This window comes from Falco rusticolus, chromosome 2 (genome assembly GCF_015220075.1).
Source record: "Falco rusticolus isolate bFalRus1 chromosome 2, bFalRus1.pri, whole genome shotgun sequence".
NCBI lineage: Eukaryota > Metazoa > Chordata > Aves > Falconiformes > Falconidae > Falco > Falco rusticolus.
In genome coordinates this window covers 118,558,135-118,572,090 of record NC_051188.1, presented here as the reverse complement: position 1 = coordinate 118,572,090, position 13,956 = coordinate 118,558,135, and the positions used below count along the sequence as shown (strand labels likewise).

The 13,956-nt window shown below is 45.1% G+C and overlaps 1 protein-coding gene across 1 annotated transcript in view; it reads right to left on the bottom strand.

Annotated features, from left to right (window-relative positions):
• MYH15 (myosin heavy chain 15) overlaps positions 1 to 13,956 on the bottom strand; it is a 69,804-nt gene that overhangs the window by 10,443 nt on the left and 45,405 nt on the right. The window contains exons 25-39 of the mRNA XM_037378205.1: positions 13,250 to 13,337; positions 12,905 to 13,022; positions 12,484 to 12,607; positions 11,679 to 11,815; positions 11,047 to 11,302; positions 10,358 to 10,600; positions 9,593 to 9,769; positions 8,926 to 9,071; positions 8,252 to 8,342; positions 6,872 to 7,261; positions 5,769 to 5,895; positions 4,531 to 4,649; positions 3,869 to 4,065; positions 2,504 to 2,853; positions 1,863 to 1,987 (exon numbers count right to left, since the gene is read on the bottom strand). Of these exons, the coding sequence (XP_037234102.1) occupies positions 1,863 to 1,987; positions 2,504 to 2,853; positions 3,869 to 4,065; positions 4,531 to 4,649; positions 5,769 to 5,895; positions 6,872 to 7,261; positions 8,252 to 8,342; positions 8,926 to 9,071; positions 9,593 to 9,769; positions 10,358 to 10,600; positions 11,047 to 11,302; positions 11,679 to 11,815; positions 12,484 to 12,607; positions 12,905 to 13,022; positions 13,250 to 13,337 (2,688 nt within the window). The remainder of the gene's footprint in view (positions 1 to 1,862; positions 1,988 to 2,503; positions 2,854 to 3,868; positions 4,066 to 4,530; positions 4,650 to 5,768; positions 5,896 to 6,871; positions 7,262 to 8,251; positions 8,343 to 8,925; positions 9,072 to 9,592; positions 9,770 to 10,357; positions 10,601 to 11,046; positions 11,303 to 11,678; positions 11,816 to 12,483; positions 12,608 to 12,904; positions 13,023 to 13,249; positions 13,338 to 13,956) is intronic.

Here is a 13,956-nt window from a genome sequence, read left to right as displayed (position 1 = left end):
ATCTTCCCAAACCATGAAGTGTTGAAAGCCTCCCAATTATACAATCTTATTAGGCAATATGACTTCAAGGGCAGAAATAGGAGACATCGGCTCTACATGACAGAATGCAAAAATACTCTGTCTGCTCTTTCCCATTAGCATGAAGACAAGCCTATGAAACAAGGGAGTTCTGTCTTTATTCCTACACTCCTCTCAGATATGGAAGTCAAGAACTAAGCTGACGACAGTCCATGGTGAAATCACAGGGCCTCTGACTTCCAGGTCTTGCCAGAACCAGGCTCAGTAGCATTCCATCTCCTTGCTGCTCACATCCAACAGGGAAGGAAAGCACAGAACCGAACATCATGTATTTCGGAAGTGCTGCCTGAAGGGTAGAGTTGCACAGGCTTAGCTGTGCCTCCCTTGAGAGATGATGGAAACAGGGTGGAGGTTCTGAAGGCAGAGCTGTACAAAATCCTTGCTAACCTCCAGCCATCAAGCAGCAGCTACAGGTCAGTCGAAGGCATGCACCATGCCAAGGAGCCACAATGGATTAATGGGAGCAGTACACAGAAGTACCATGCCACCACTGGTGACTGCCAGAGCCCCAAATTCACAGGGAAGGGAGAAAATCGGCATTAAACCATTTCTTCCACAATTAAGATATATCACCACTTTACTTTCATCAGTTCCTCATACCACTGAGCTCTAGGAAGCCATTCCACACAGTCCAGGAAAGTAAAGTGTGCCCCTTAGATCCCTCAACCGATATAATCTTTCTAGCCAGAGAAGTTTATTGGCAGAGCATATAATCACTCTCCACATCTCAGAGCTGCGGAAGAAAGGCATGCGCTTTCCTCTGCTCTGCTCACGCCACCTGTTTGTTTGGCTGTGAAATCCCTGCAAAGTATAAAGCGTCCTGTAACAGACAAAAGAAGTAGCACAGCATTTAAGGTATTAACGGGTCCTTCTCACTGGGTGATGTTCATTTCAGCAGATATTATTTAGGGTACAATTCAAAAGAAATGCAGCCTTCACTAAAAGTCCCTTGCTGTGTGCTGTATGGCTTCCAGCCAGCAACACCAACAGCCCTTCTCAGCTTTGCAGTGCACTAAACTTTAAAAAAAACAACCTGACAACCGAGCCCTTTAAGTGAATAACCAAGATTTCCAGTTGGCTGGTTCCATGTTGCGGCTTGTTGCTAGAAACTGGGATGAGGCATCTCTCCCGGGTACCTGCATACTCATCACTGTAGAAATTAATGTGGTGATGCTAAATGTCTTTACCAAATTCCTATTGGGAGCCCAAAATTTTCCAAACGGCCTGTTTCCATTTGGTTTCTGAGACTGCTACCATTTTTTTTTTTAAAGCACGCTGCAGTACCCAACACAGTATCCGAGGCCTTACAAAATTTAAAGTCATCAGGAGGGTTTTTTTTCTTATTCTCAAAAATAGGAAATGGTGAATTTCCTGGTGGAAACTGAACGCTGGAAATATCTGATAAAACAGTCTAAGACCATAGATCTCAGCAATTCCAGTTTCCTGAAGGACTGAAATATTCTGTGCTGAAGTGAGCGTGGATTTTCAGGAGGTGGGCAGAAGATCTGAGCCTCCTGAAAAGGAAACACTCCCCCAACAACAAAACCCAAAAAACTACAAGGCACATCCTTTGGAAGGGCCTCCTCCACTGAGGATCTTAGAGTCGACTTCTCCAAAAGTCATCGCTCTGGAGAACACTGGCTAGCGAGGCCGGAGGAGCTGGGTGCGGGGAGGTCGTACCTGCTACCAACTGACATGTTGGCTGTGTTGCCGAGAGGATGAAAAAGGAAGGAAAATCCTGACAAAGACACCCTTTCCTCTTCCTTTGAGCTTGCTTTCCTTACCTCCGCTTCTTCCAGGGCCAGCTGAACTTCTGACTTCTCTTGTTCAACCTGTTTCTTGATTTTTTCTATCTCATGGAGGCTCTTGCTTCCTTCACTGATCTGGTTGGTCAGGTCAGAAATCTCCTCTGAAACAAAAAAGGATGGATGGATTTAGCGATTGGAGCATCCCGAACCTGCTGCGGTGTGTGGAGCGTGAATACAGGACGGGTGCCTCTGCCTCCTGCCTCAAGGGCTCGTCTGCACACAAGCGCTGCCTGACTTGCAATTACAGCAACATTTTTACCCAACCAACTTGAAGGTACAGACTTTGTTGTAAATGTTTTTTGAAGTGGTTACAGTGGTTTAGTTTTTATCTGTGATCTGCAGGCTAGCAACACTGTGCTCTGCCTCAGGGGCTGTGCCGGCTTCATCCTCCGCACCTCTGTCATCCTTTTTCTTCCTCCTCCAAGACTGGCCACGCCGATTGTCTATGTGCAAACCCTTCATTGCCAGCATCAGTCAGTGTCTCCAAACACATTGGAAAGCTAGTCTCAAGGATGAGATAAACACCTTTCCCCACCGCTGCTATGGGACACCTGCATCCCTCCAGCCGCCCACTGGTGTTGGTCTCGCACTGGACACGGGGCTTGAACAAAACCTACCTTGGAGGTTCTTGTTTTCCCTTTTCAGGGTCTCCAGATGGTCCAGCGTCTCCTCGTAGGCATTCTTCAGCTTGAACAGCTCAGTGCTGAGGCCACGGGCTTCCTTCTGGGAAGCCTCCAGCTCAGCCTGTGACTCTTCATACTTCTGCTTCCAGTCACTGATGATCTTGTCAAACCCGCGCTGCTTCTTGTCCAAGGAGGCAGCTGCCGAGTTGGCCTTCTCCAGGTCAATCATCATGTCTTCCAGCTCATTCTGCAGCCTGTGCTTTGTCTTTTCCAGAGAAGAGCACTTGGCATTAGCCGCTTCGATTGCTTCCTCAGCTTCTTGTAGGCGAGCGGCAAGCTTCTTCCTATCAGGTTGGAAGAGACAGTGAAATGACTGATAACATTGCCATGTTACCCAGAAAAACTGACACCAAAGCAGTATCTCAATAAATCAATTTTGGAAAGGAAAATTGGAGGGGCAAGGGAAAGAGAGGGAGAAATCAAGCCTCTAGAGAGAAGGGTCTATGACAGGCAAAAAAACAGCTTGAATTATGAATGCTGACATGTGGCAGATAATTTTGTGCATGTGTGCGTGAGTGTGAATATTTGAAATTGAACTTTTGAACTCTCCAGCAGCAGCTTGCCACTTGTTAGCTGTAACCAGTATGGGCTGGTTTTAAGTTTTGATAAGACCTGGTCTAAATGTAAGTGTCATGTTCTGCAATTAAGAGATATGAGACAGAACCACCAATCAGGAGGCTGGCCATACCCTAGGCTTTTGTTCATAGACTGTTTAGACTGGGAAAACAGGAGGCTGGGAGTCATGGCAAAGAGAGATCCTGGAAAGGAAGGAGGTCCTGGAAAGAAGAATGTGAAGATACTAGGCAGAGAAAATATAACGGAGGTGGGTGAGGATGATGCAGATCAGATGTGTGGAGGCTGATGCAGGAGGTGCTCAGAGACCTTGTTCCATCACGTCCAAGACTGGGAGTGACTGCACAGCACAAGCCAACACAACTTTCTGCCCTGCCTTCCCAGGGCAGCTGTCACCTCCCCGCTGCGAAGGGAAGTCAGGACCGAGGGAACACAGCACTGGGCTGGGGCAAAGCAAGTGAGCGTGACAGATAACCAAGTAGGGTAACCTAATCTAGTTAGTTCTTAACTAAACCCCAGTACCTACACCCACTGCCCCATGGACAAGGACTCAGCAGAATCCTTGACCTGCTCAAGCAATGAAATGAGCAGGACAGCCACAGATGACAGCAATGAGCCAGAGGGATGTTCCCAGCCAGGTTGCCCTGTTCCCTTAGTGCTACAACAAGTCCTGGGAGCACAGTCCTGCCAGCCAAGGGCACGATGAAGCCCAAGTAACTCACTCACTTGGCATCTTCCAGCTCCTCGGTTCTCTGAATGGCATCAGTCTCATACTTTGTTCTCCACTGTGCCACTTCAGCGTTTCCCTTGGAGAGAGCCCGCTGCAGCTCTGCCTTGGCTTCCTGCTCCTCCTCATACTGCTCCCGCAAGAGATCACAGTCATGCCTGGCCGCTTGCAGGGCATGAGCCAGGGCGTTTTTGGACTGCAGGGATAGGAAGGTCACAGCATTGCAGAGTTACCTACAGCAAAACCAAACTAACAGCCCCTAGGAATTCCAATGGAGGCTTAAGCCTTTTACTCATTTTTTGCCTCTGAGCTTGACAGTCCAGGTCAAGTGAGGTAAGGAGTATTTGAAGTCATCCCTAACTGGTGACACACTGAGAGGCTATCAAGACGTTTGGAGAAGCATCCAGCCTTTTAAAATGCAGGATGTGAAATTTTGGCTATCCTACTGGGTAGGTTTTATTTAACAATTATGAATGACGATTATTTTCCCGAACTCTTCTCTTGTGACTTGCCTCAGTCAAGGGTTGGAACTTATATCAGTACAATTACCAGCAAGCATTCTCACTCTTACGTCTCATTTTAGCTTTTATCCAGGCTACAAACGAACATAAACAGTTTTCCTTATTCCATTTCAGTGAGTGGGACACAGTCAAAGCATTACCTTGGTTTCCTCTTCCAGCTGTCTCTTAAGTTCTTCAATCTGTTGTGTAAATGATGTTTTCCCACGGGACAGCTGACTTATCAGTGACTCCTTCTCTTCAAGTTGTCTTATAAATTCACCTGCCACAGGATTTAACAAAAAAAAACAACCCCTGTAAGATGACGAAATGGCAAAGTCCCAGCCAAAATCAAAGTCCCACCTGACCCATTCTGCTGAGGAAAAGAGCTATCAGTGCTGACCTTTTGCAAAGCTTTGTCCAATGTTGTAACCATCAGATGCTTCACCAGGATCATTTTCCTTAGGTTTTTTGGTTGGTTGGTTTGGGATTTTTTTTTTCGTGGCGTTTGATTGGGGGGTTTTTTGTGTGTGGGGGTTTTGTTGGTTTTTTTTTTTTTTTTTCATACTGCAAATACCTTGATTCATTAATTTTAGTTCAGCTCGTGGATCAGACTAGACTGATGCTTACTTTCACAGGCAGTTGTGGCTGGGTTTGTTTAGACTTTTTTTCACTACTTTACATTTTTTTTCCACAGACTTCTTTTCAGAAGATTGCAAAGCACCCTGAGAACTTCACAACCACCAGCGTATGGAGCAGAGGGAAACATAAGGAAAACGTAATTTATCACAAGGGCATTGCTGCGGGGTGGAAACAACAGCCTTATAGAGAACACAGAACTCACTAGAAAACACACAGGACATGAAAAATATGTCTTTGTAAACACACAGAACAGTGGTATCTGATGAGGATGCAGAGATTGAATAGTACTGCTCTGGCTAAAAAGGAAGAGAGCACTTAGAGGAGATGTGGTGTTCTGGGTTGGATGTGAGCATCTTCTAGAATGCAAACGCCCAAGGTCATGCTGAGGCAGACGGTATTTACACAGACAGTATTCCAGCTCCTTCGTCTTCCCTCTGACACTGCAAGATAAGTGCACATGCCCTTGTTCCTGAAGCTGGGTACCTAGCCAACACATCCATTTCCGCTCATGAGATGGTATCACAGTGTGCTGGTAAATATGGTTATAGCGAGTTTTTTGAAATCTGGTCCACGGCAAGGTCCCCCCACCAAGGCTATAAAGATATTGAAGACAGGCACAAAGCTACTGCCCCATTCAGCAGTCCTAATCCAGCCACCTCCAGAGCAGCTGCCGTTGCACAATACACCACACGGACGCAGTGGTGACACACACATGGTGAATTACTGGGACACGGTCAGTCCGGGCAGAACACGCACATACCGTTCTCACTCTGGAGCTTTGTCTTCTGGGTAGTGAGGTCATTCATGAGGCGAGTCATTTCGTCCAGTTTCGTTTTTGTCTCATTCAGATGGTCTTCGTAAGTGCGACAGAGTTTCTCTGCGTTGGCCTAATGGGAATCAGGAGAAAAGGCAAAGCAAGCCGTAGCCCCCAGGCAGCCGTTTGGAAGCTCCAGCCATCCAAACGTACCTGGTTTTTTGTTTATCTTTCAGAGAAATGGCAGAAAGCAAAGGCACAAGTACCACAGCAGCAGGGCAGGGAACAGGAGCCCTGTATCTGCATCCCCAGGCCAGGGGGCTCCCCGTCAGACCACCTTCCCCAGCTGTTTTCCCTGAACTGCGTTCTGCATGGCAGCACGTGTGTAAAAAGGCTCTGCCAGAACTGCAGAAGCAATCACATGCCTAAGAAGTTCAGGCATCTCCTCCTCATAACTGATAGATGGGAAAATCACCTCCAATGAAAATTGCTCTACTGATTCTGCTTTAATTGCCACTTATCATAAATTGAGTTTGACGGCAGTTTTCTAACTCTCAGAATACTGAAATTTCTTCTCTTTGCTTGCACTGAAAGAACTCTTTAGAGTGCTCTGAAAGCTACCGAGACTATCTACCCAGGAAACAAACCCCCCAGTTCAGCCATAGGAAGTAAAAATACAGTTGGTGGTCGTGCAAGCGTTTGCTTTGCACTTCTTGCTAATGTGGGTCAAAACTGTGAAGCAAGGGCAGGGGCTGAGAGGACTCTGCTTAGGGTGGGAGATACCCTGCCTTGGACAGCATCGCCCCAGTCATCACCAGCCTGGGCGAGCGTGATTTAAGGGACACAGTTTTTGCTCTGAGATGTATGCATAAACAATATGCCTGGGACTGGTGTTTTAGACTATGTGTCTTAGACAGGGCATCTTAATTGCTGTCCCATCTCCAGGTAAGAAGGGTTACACCACCAGCAGGGGAAGCGGGGGACACTGTGCACCTAGGCACCCTCTGACCTTCTAAAACACTCCAGCCCCACCGGGTGTCCTGGGAGACCTTCACCCAGCCTTAGCTACTCATGACCTCTGGGGATTTGGGAAGCCTCAGGACACTTACTTTTCCCTTGACCATCTGCTCCATGTTGGATGACAGATCATCCACTTCCATCTTCAGCTCACTTTTCTCCTTTTCCAGTTTCTGCTTGACCCGCTGCAGGTTGTCCAGCTGCTCCCCCATCTCCGCCACACTGTCTGCGTGCTTCTTCCTCAGCGTGGCGGCTGTGGCTTCGTAGTGCAGTGTGGCCTCCTCGAGGTCCCGCCGCAGCTTCAGGAACTCTGCCTCACGTTTCTTGTTCATCTCCAGCTGGGCAGCCGTGGCACCCCCAGCCTCCTCAAGCCGCTCGCTCAGCTCCTCCAGCTCTCGGGCCAGATCTGATCTCTGCTTTTCCACCTTGGCTCGAGCAGCTCTTTCTGCTTCCAGCTCCTCTTCCAGTTCTTCTATACGAGCCTACCAAAGAGACACAAGCACCTTTGGCTCACCTTCATGAGGATTCCCATCACAAGACCATGAAGCACTTTACGAATTGTTAAACCCTCTTCCAGCCTGCACTTTACAACACAGGTAGAAGCACAGCAATTAAAGGACTTGCCCATTTGTGTCAGTAAATCAGATCTTGAGGTAGAGTATGGATGATGAGTCACATTTTTCTCACAGTAGATTGCTCTACAAGCTCTAGTTCAAGACAGTTAGGTCAAATGTGTTGACCTTATACCAACGTATTTGACATTCGGCCGAAGTCCATGAGAGAGGTTACTTGACAGCAGGAGTGGCAGCATCAAATTGTCATTGAAAGGGACAATTTGTTCCCATTTTTAGAGCTCTGTGACTGAAGTAACTTCCCTCTAGGAGCGTTAAGGCAGGGTTTCAAATACAGCAGTGCGTAGCATTGCACAAATATTCGTTGGGACCAGTCTTTTTTATGAAACAGTTATTTTGACCAATCTATGCTCCACATCCAGGTTACGCAAACATTCTTTATTTACAAAAAAGCAGAACTGGTATTTTGGATCAAGACATCTTGTTTGAGCTGTGCTGACTTTCTTTGGCCTTTTCATTTCTGTTGAAAACTTCCCATGCATTTGAGCCCACCCTTCCCCTAGATTTCAAATCCATGCTTATCACTGCTGAACTCCTCCCCAGCATCCACCCACAGCTCCACGCTTTGGAACAATATTATTTGCTTGAATAAAAAAAAAAGTATTTTGCTTAAAGCAAAACACCAGAGCCTGAAATCACCAGCATTCTGTGGTCATATGTCCTGCTGCTGGGAAGGAAACACTATAAGAGCGAGCATCCTGAGGGGAAAAGGGATCAGTCTGGGAAGCTACAGAGTTGCAATGCTTCGGGTCTCAAAGCAGAGCTGAAAACTCTCTGCAAAGCCCTTCAGCGAGGCACAAAGAAAAAATCCTAAAATGCATGAGAAAGAAGCAAGCTGACCTGAAGCTCCTTGATCTTCTTCTGCAGCTGCATCACTACAGCTTGTTCATCTTCTATCTTGGAATTCAGCTGGCTCATTTCAAATTCTTTCCTGCCACGGAAAGGAGAATCCTACTGTGACCATTTTGCCTGTAGCTTCAAGTTTGACTTTTGTAATTTAAAAAGAATTGTTCAATAAAACTTCTAATGTATTGAAAAATGAAAGCAATCCTCATGTATTGTGAATTGCATGAAAACGCATCTCCTCCTGAGCAGCAGTTTCCAAGTCAAGACTCTGCATGCATTTGTGCAATAGTATTTCTGGTTCTTCATGTCATACAAAAGTGACATTCTTTTCAGACTCAAAGGAAAAACATATTTCAGAGTCAGATCTTTCAACAATACCATCATAGCTAGTTAGGATGAACAACTTTTTAGAGACTTCCTCCAGCTTTCTCCTCTAAGTAACAAAAAACACAAAAAACTTTTTTTTTTTAAAAATGCTGGCAACTATAATGAATTCTAATGTTCTACTGTGCACAAGGAAGAGTGATTTTCCCTCCCTCCTTGGCTATACACTGTCTCGCCATGGAATTTTCTTTTAGCTGCCATCAAAGCAGGATGACACACTTGAAGGCACCAAAATAACACAGATAACTGTGCCGCTTTACTTTGTACAACAGAATCACTCTTACTTTTTTAGCTTTTCTTCCATCTGCAGCTTATCGTTCTCCAAGTCCATTACACTTTCCTGGGTCAGCTTCAAATCCCCTTCCAGTTTGCGTTTTGCCCTTTCTAGATCCATCCTCACTTTCTTCTCTTGTTCAAGTGAGCCCTCGAGCTTTAGGAGCAAAGTTACTTATTAAATACATTGAACACAGATGGTTTGCAACAGCCAGATGTACGCTGAGCCCAGTTTTGTGCTGAGCTCTAGCACGTTGCAAACCAGAAGTACGTAAGTACAAGCATCCTGTTACATGTTTGGTTTTCTCACAGCCAGTGGGCATACGGGCTAAAGAAATGTAACATAAGGGTTTGTCCATGCTTTACATTTGTGCAAGCATTGCAGTTCTCTTATTAGCAAAATTCTGTTTGACTTCATGCCAGATAAATGGCAAAAGCAAACGGAGTGGATTCTCCCTCGTTATCGCACTCCTTTCAAAGGCTGAACTGCACAGATGAGTTTTTATAGCGTTCCTGATTATACCTTTTACAGACAGTACAAGGACTCCATTTCTAAACCCTCGACCGTTTCTAAAAGGACGGGAATACATTTCAAGGTTTTGCAACATTTCAGACTCATTTCAGGCTCTAAGTGGTGGACAAACAAGCCTGGGGGACATGAAGGCAGAGCCAGCTTACATCATCCACTTGCTGTTCCAGTTTCACTTTAGCTTTGCTCAGTGTGTTGACCTTGTCCTCCTCTGCTTGCAGGTCATCCAGAACCTGCTGATGAGCTTCCTGCAAGGACTTTTTCTCCTTGGTAAGCTTGCTGATATTCTCATCAAGAGTCGCCATTTCTTCTGTCAGATTTTTGACCTGTGTGAGAGAGGGAGAGGTATTTCTAAGACTCTGAAGAAAGGGAGCATCATCACCTGGCCCAAACAACCATACTGAACTGGTACACAAGAGGGCAGTGGAAGGGAAGGGACCTCTCTGACCCCCAGCCCCTTGTGGCTTTTTGAGTGAAATTGCCATCAAGGGAGCCAACGTGTGCCAGTTCTCACTGTGGGTTTACTACTTTCAAATATACTAAATTCTTTTCAGCGTCACTCTCATGGTAGACTCGAGCTTCTGATTCTGGCAGGAGACCAGCTTTACATCTATGGGTTTTAAGATGAAAAGCTGGAGGAACTCATGGTTACGGCAAAAACCTCTTTACTTAAAAATGCCTGAACTAGACATAATTCTTTAGCAGAACTGTAGCAAAACTCGGTTCAGAAAAAGGGAAACTTAGGCTCAGAGTTAACACTTTTTCCCTCGCAAGGTCAAATAACTGTATGTACAGATCCTTCAGCACGGCCTGAGTAACAGACAGTGTGAAGCCATCAGAAGACCAGCAGCTCCTGTCACAAAGGTAACCCATGCCCAACCTCTTTTGAAGACACATCAAAGTCCTAAAGGTACCTTGTTCTCAGTAGCATGCTTCTCTTTCTCTACTTTTGCAAGCGTTATTTCAAGATCATCAATATCCTTCTTGAGCTCAGAGCACTCATCTTCCAGTTTTCTCTTCTTTGAAGTCAGCTCAGAGTTCATTTCTTCCTCGTCCTCAACCCGCTCCGTCAGTTCTTTGACTTTGGCCTCCAGCTGAATCTTTGATTTAATCAACAAGTCGCATCGTTCCTCAGCATCTGCCAGAGTGTCTTGCTCCTGGTGGGGCACAAGGAGAGGACAGCAATGACTGCCTGGCCTTTTTTCTTCCTCACTTGTCACCGACCCTGGAGGTGGCCACGGGGCCTGATCCAAAGCTGCAGAGCAGCGTAAGGAAAATTTCCTACTCCTGATTTCGGAAGACGAGACCAACAGGTAATTAACGGAGCAGGATGAGACAGTGAGGAGCGTGGCTGATCACACATAAGACTACTCCCATATCGAACTGCCAGGGACATTGCCTCGGGCAGAACCTACTAAGAATTGCACTGCTGGCCCACCTGGTTATATGCTAGAACATGAGAATTTCTGTCTGTTCTGATTTTTAGCAAGACTCTGACAAGGCCGAGAGCTTATTTTAGTTGAATTGCACTAACACTCTGGCCTGTAAGGCTTTGAGCTTCAAAGAACATCTAATGAATATATGAATATATGTGTTTACTCACAGCCTGGAGCTGAAGAAGCAAATCATTTTTTTCCTGAACTAAAGAGACTTGCTTTTCTTCAAGTTCCTTTCTTCTGGCTTCAGATTTTTCCAAGGCCTCCTTCAGTTTCAAGAACTCTTCCTTCATATTGGCCATCTCCTTTTCAGTTTCTGCAGACTTCAGAAGAGGTTTGATCTTAAAGAACAGCTTCATCCAGGGCCAGTTCTTCACAGCCATGAAAGCGCGGATGTTCCACTGAATTACAAGAAGAGCGTCCCTGGTTTAAGAAGGAAACAAACAAGATTCCCTAAAGCTTAGCCTGAATTGAGAAAGTGAGATTTTTTTTTTCATTCTCAGTCAGTTTTACAGGTTTGGTCTCAGTAATGTTAGGAACTTGTACTAGGTCCCAAGATATACAAGAAAGTTCCTTCATATCTCTTGGGTTTCAGGGACACAAAAAATTTCCAAATCTGATTTTTACCAGAGCTGCAGGAAACTAATATACAGTTGCTACTGTTTTCATCATACATCCACCTTAAACCTTTAATTTAGAGTTACCTATAGCCTTAAGGACTGTAAGAATGGCTCTATTCAACACATAATGAAATGGTAACGGCTATTATCTGCTCAGAGTTAAGGATGTGCCTTCATACCTGCGTTCCACAATCTTCTGAAACTCAATCCGCATCAGTCTGCCACGTGCTCTTGCCTGGATCATTGTTAAGATTTTCGCAAGTCTCTCATCCCTCATTTCTTCTAGATGACCCAAGAGACCAGCCTTGAAGAAGACCTGGTACATGCACAGATGTCATTTCACCATAACAAATGATTTTATTCCAGAGTCACATAGACCTTACTGAAATGGTTTGGAAAGGTATTTTCATAGACACATTATAAAGTAAAAGAGTATGGAGGGACAAATACTGCTTGCATCAGTTCCGAAGTTGTTTTAAAACCGGGTCTCATCTCCCTGGGTTTGAAGAGACCAAACTATTTTGTTGCCACAGTACTTTTCAGCTGTGGCAGGGTTCAGAGCAGGTCAGCCGAACCACAGCTCCCTGCTCCCAGAGATCCCTGCTAATGCAATCGTGTCGTAATTGCACATGGCCTCATTTCAAAAGCTGCAGCTGATCTTGTGGTCCGCCTATGTTTGAGTGTACCTGTACTATATTAAATAAGCTACTGTTGTACTGCGGGGTATGGAGCATCAGCTGCTGCTGTGGCTACTTGTGGTGTTGCTGTGATAAAAGCTTTGTGGGAGCTGGAGCCGGAGAGAGAAAATTCCTCTGGCACAGCTTAAAAATTAATATTGCTCTGCTGCTATATTACTGGTTCCTTGTATTATTAACCCTTCATTAATTGCCTCCACCAGAAATGGCATAATGTCCTATTCTGCAAGTTAGATACTAGATCCATCAGTTTTCTTTTTACATAAGCACAGTGGTCTTTTCGGGTTACCTTGGTGTGTCCGAAACGATATTGGTTATGGTCAACATCTAAAGATGCCAGCAGTTTTTCAGCAGCTTTTCTGCTATCCACAAACTTATCCTCTGGGATCGCGCCTGGATTCAGAATGCGGTACCTGTTAATAACAGATGAGCATTGAGTAAAACTGGCCTAGATTCTGCTTTTCCCCCTCCCCTCCCCCTCCCCCAAAACAAACCAAAAATAAAAATAAAATAAAAAAGTCACCTAGGGTGATTTCCTACTTTGCGTCTACAGAGACACAATAAGAGCAGAATTCTGCCTCCATGTTCAGGGAAACTGAATGGGGAATAAACTTGAATGGAATAAAATACCTCGAATAAAAACTGAGAGGGCATGCTTAGCTTATTTTGACTGATGCATTAGGACAGGAGACAACGCAGCTCTGCATTACCTTTGTTTAAAGTCAGCATAAAGCACCCTGTTTGGGAAACCCTTACGGCAAATGCGGATGCCTTCCAGGACACCATTACAGCGGAGCTGGTGCAGGACAAGGAAAGCATCCATTTCACCTACAGGGGAAAAACGAGGCTAAATTAAATGAAGCTTCTCCACAGGGCTTAAACGCCATTTCACCGAGGGGACTGCAAAATATGAGTCATCTCCTGATGGAGCAACACCACCGGATAAGGTGAACAACACAGACAGTATTAAAGTACGATCTGGTGACTTGGAAGTAAGTATTGGAATGACATAGTTCAAATATACTAAAATTTTAAGACCGTTGTGTTTTCCATACCTGGAGTTTTTGATTCATTGGGGATAATGCATCGTACAAAGTGAGGGGCTGTAGATTTTAGGTTAGTCATCAGCTTATTTAAATTTTCCTAGAACAGACATATTAAAAACACAGTTAGCTTTAGTGGTCTACTGGAATTCCAGTCACTTATTTCTTTGGTTTGTTGGTTGTTAAGATTATTAAGGTCATCTTTTTAAATAGTCTCCAAAAAAATCATAAGCTTACCAAAATTATTACAGAGAAATGTGTTCAAATAAACCAAAGTACAAATTTACCTTATTATAGGAATCCACATGGGTTTTATGAAAGGTCTTAAGAAGGCACATATTTTGCTTACAACCCCTGAAGTGTCAGAAACAAGATGAACAGTGAGCGAGATGCAGCATCACCCTGCGGAGCATGTCCGGAAAGCCAACTGCATTTTGCCTCGTCACATCCCCACTCAGTGAGGACAGCTCTCGCCCGACCCACCTGTTCCTCATGAAAGCTAGGGTTTTATCCTCCTGGCCAAACATATTCCCTTTATTGATCTTAACCAGACATCTCCCCGGCAGGCAGCAGGCTAGCTTGAAGAAGCCAATCAGTCAGTGCCTACCAGTGATCACCAAGCTCTGCGGGAAGAGTTTTGTCTAGTAAGCAGAAAAGGGAGACCATCAGAGGTGGAATATAATGCCATCAGCTCAACTGTTCAAACTGAAAATGTCTCG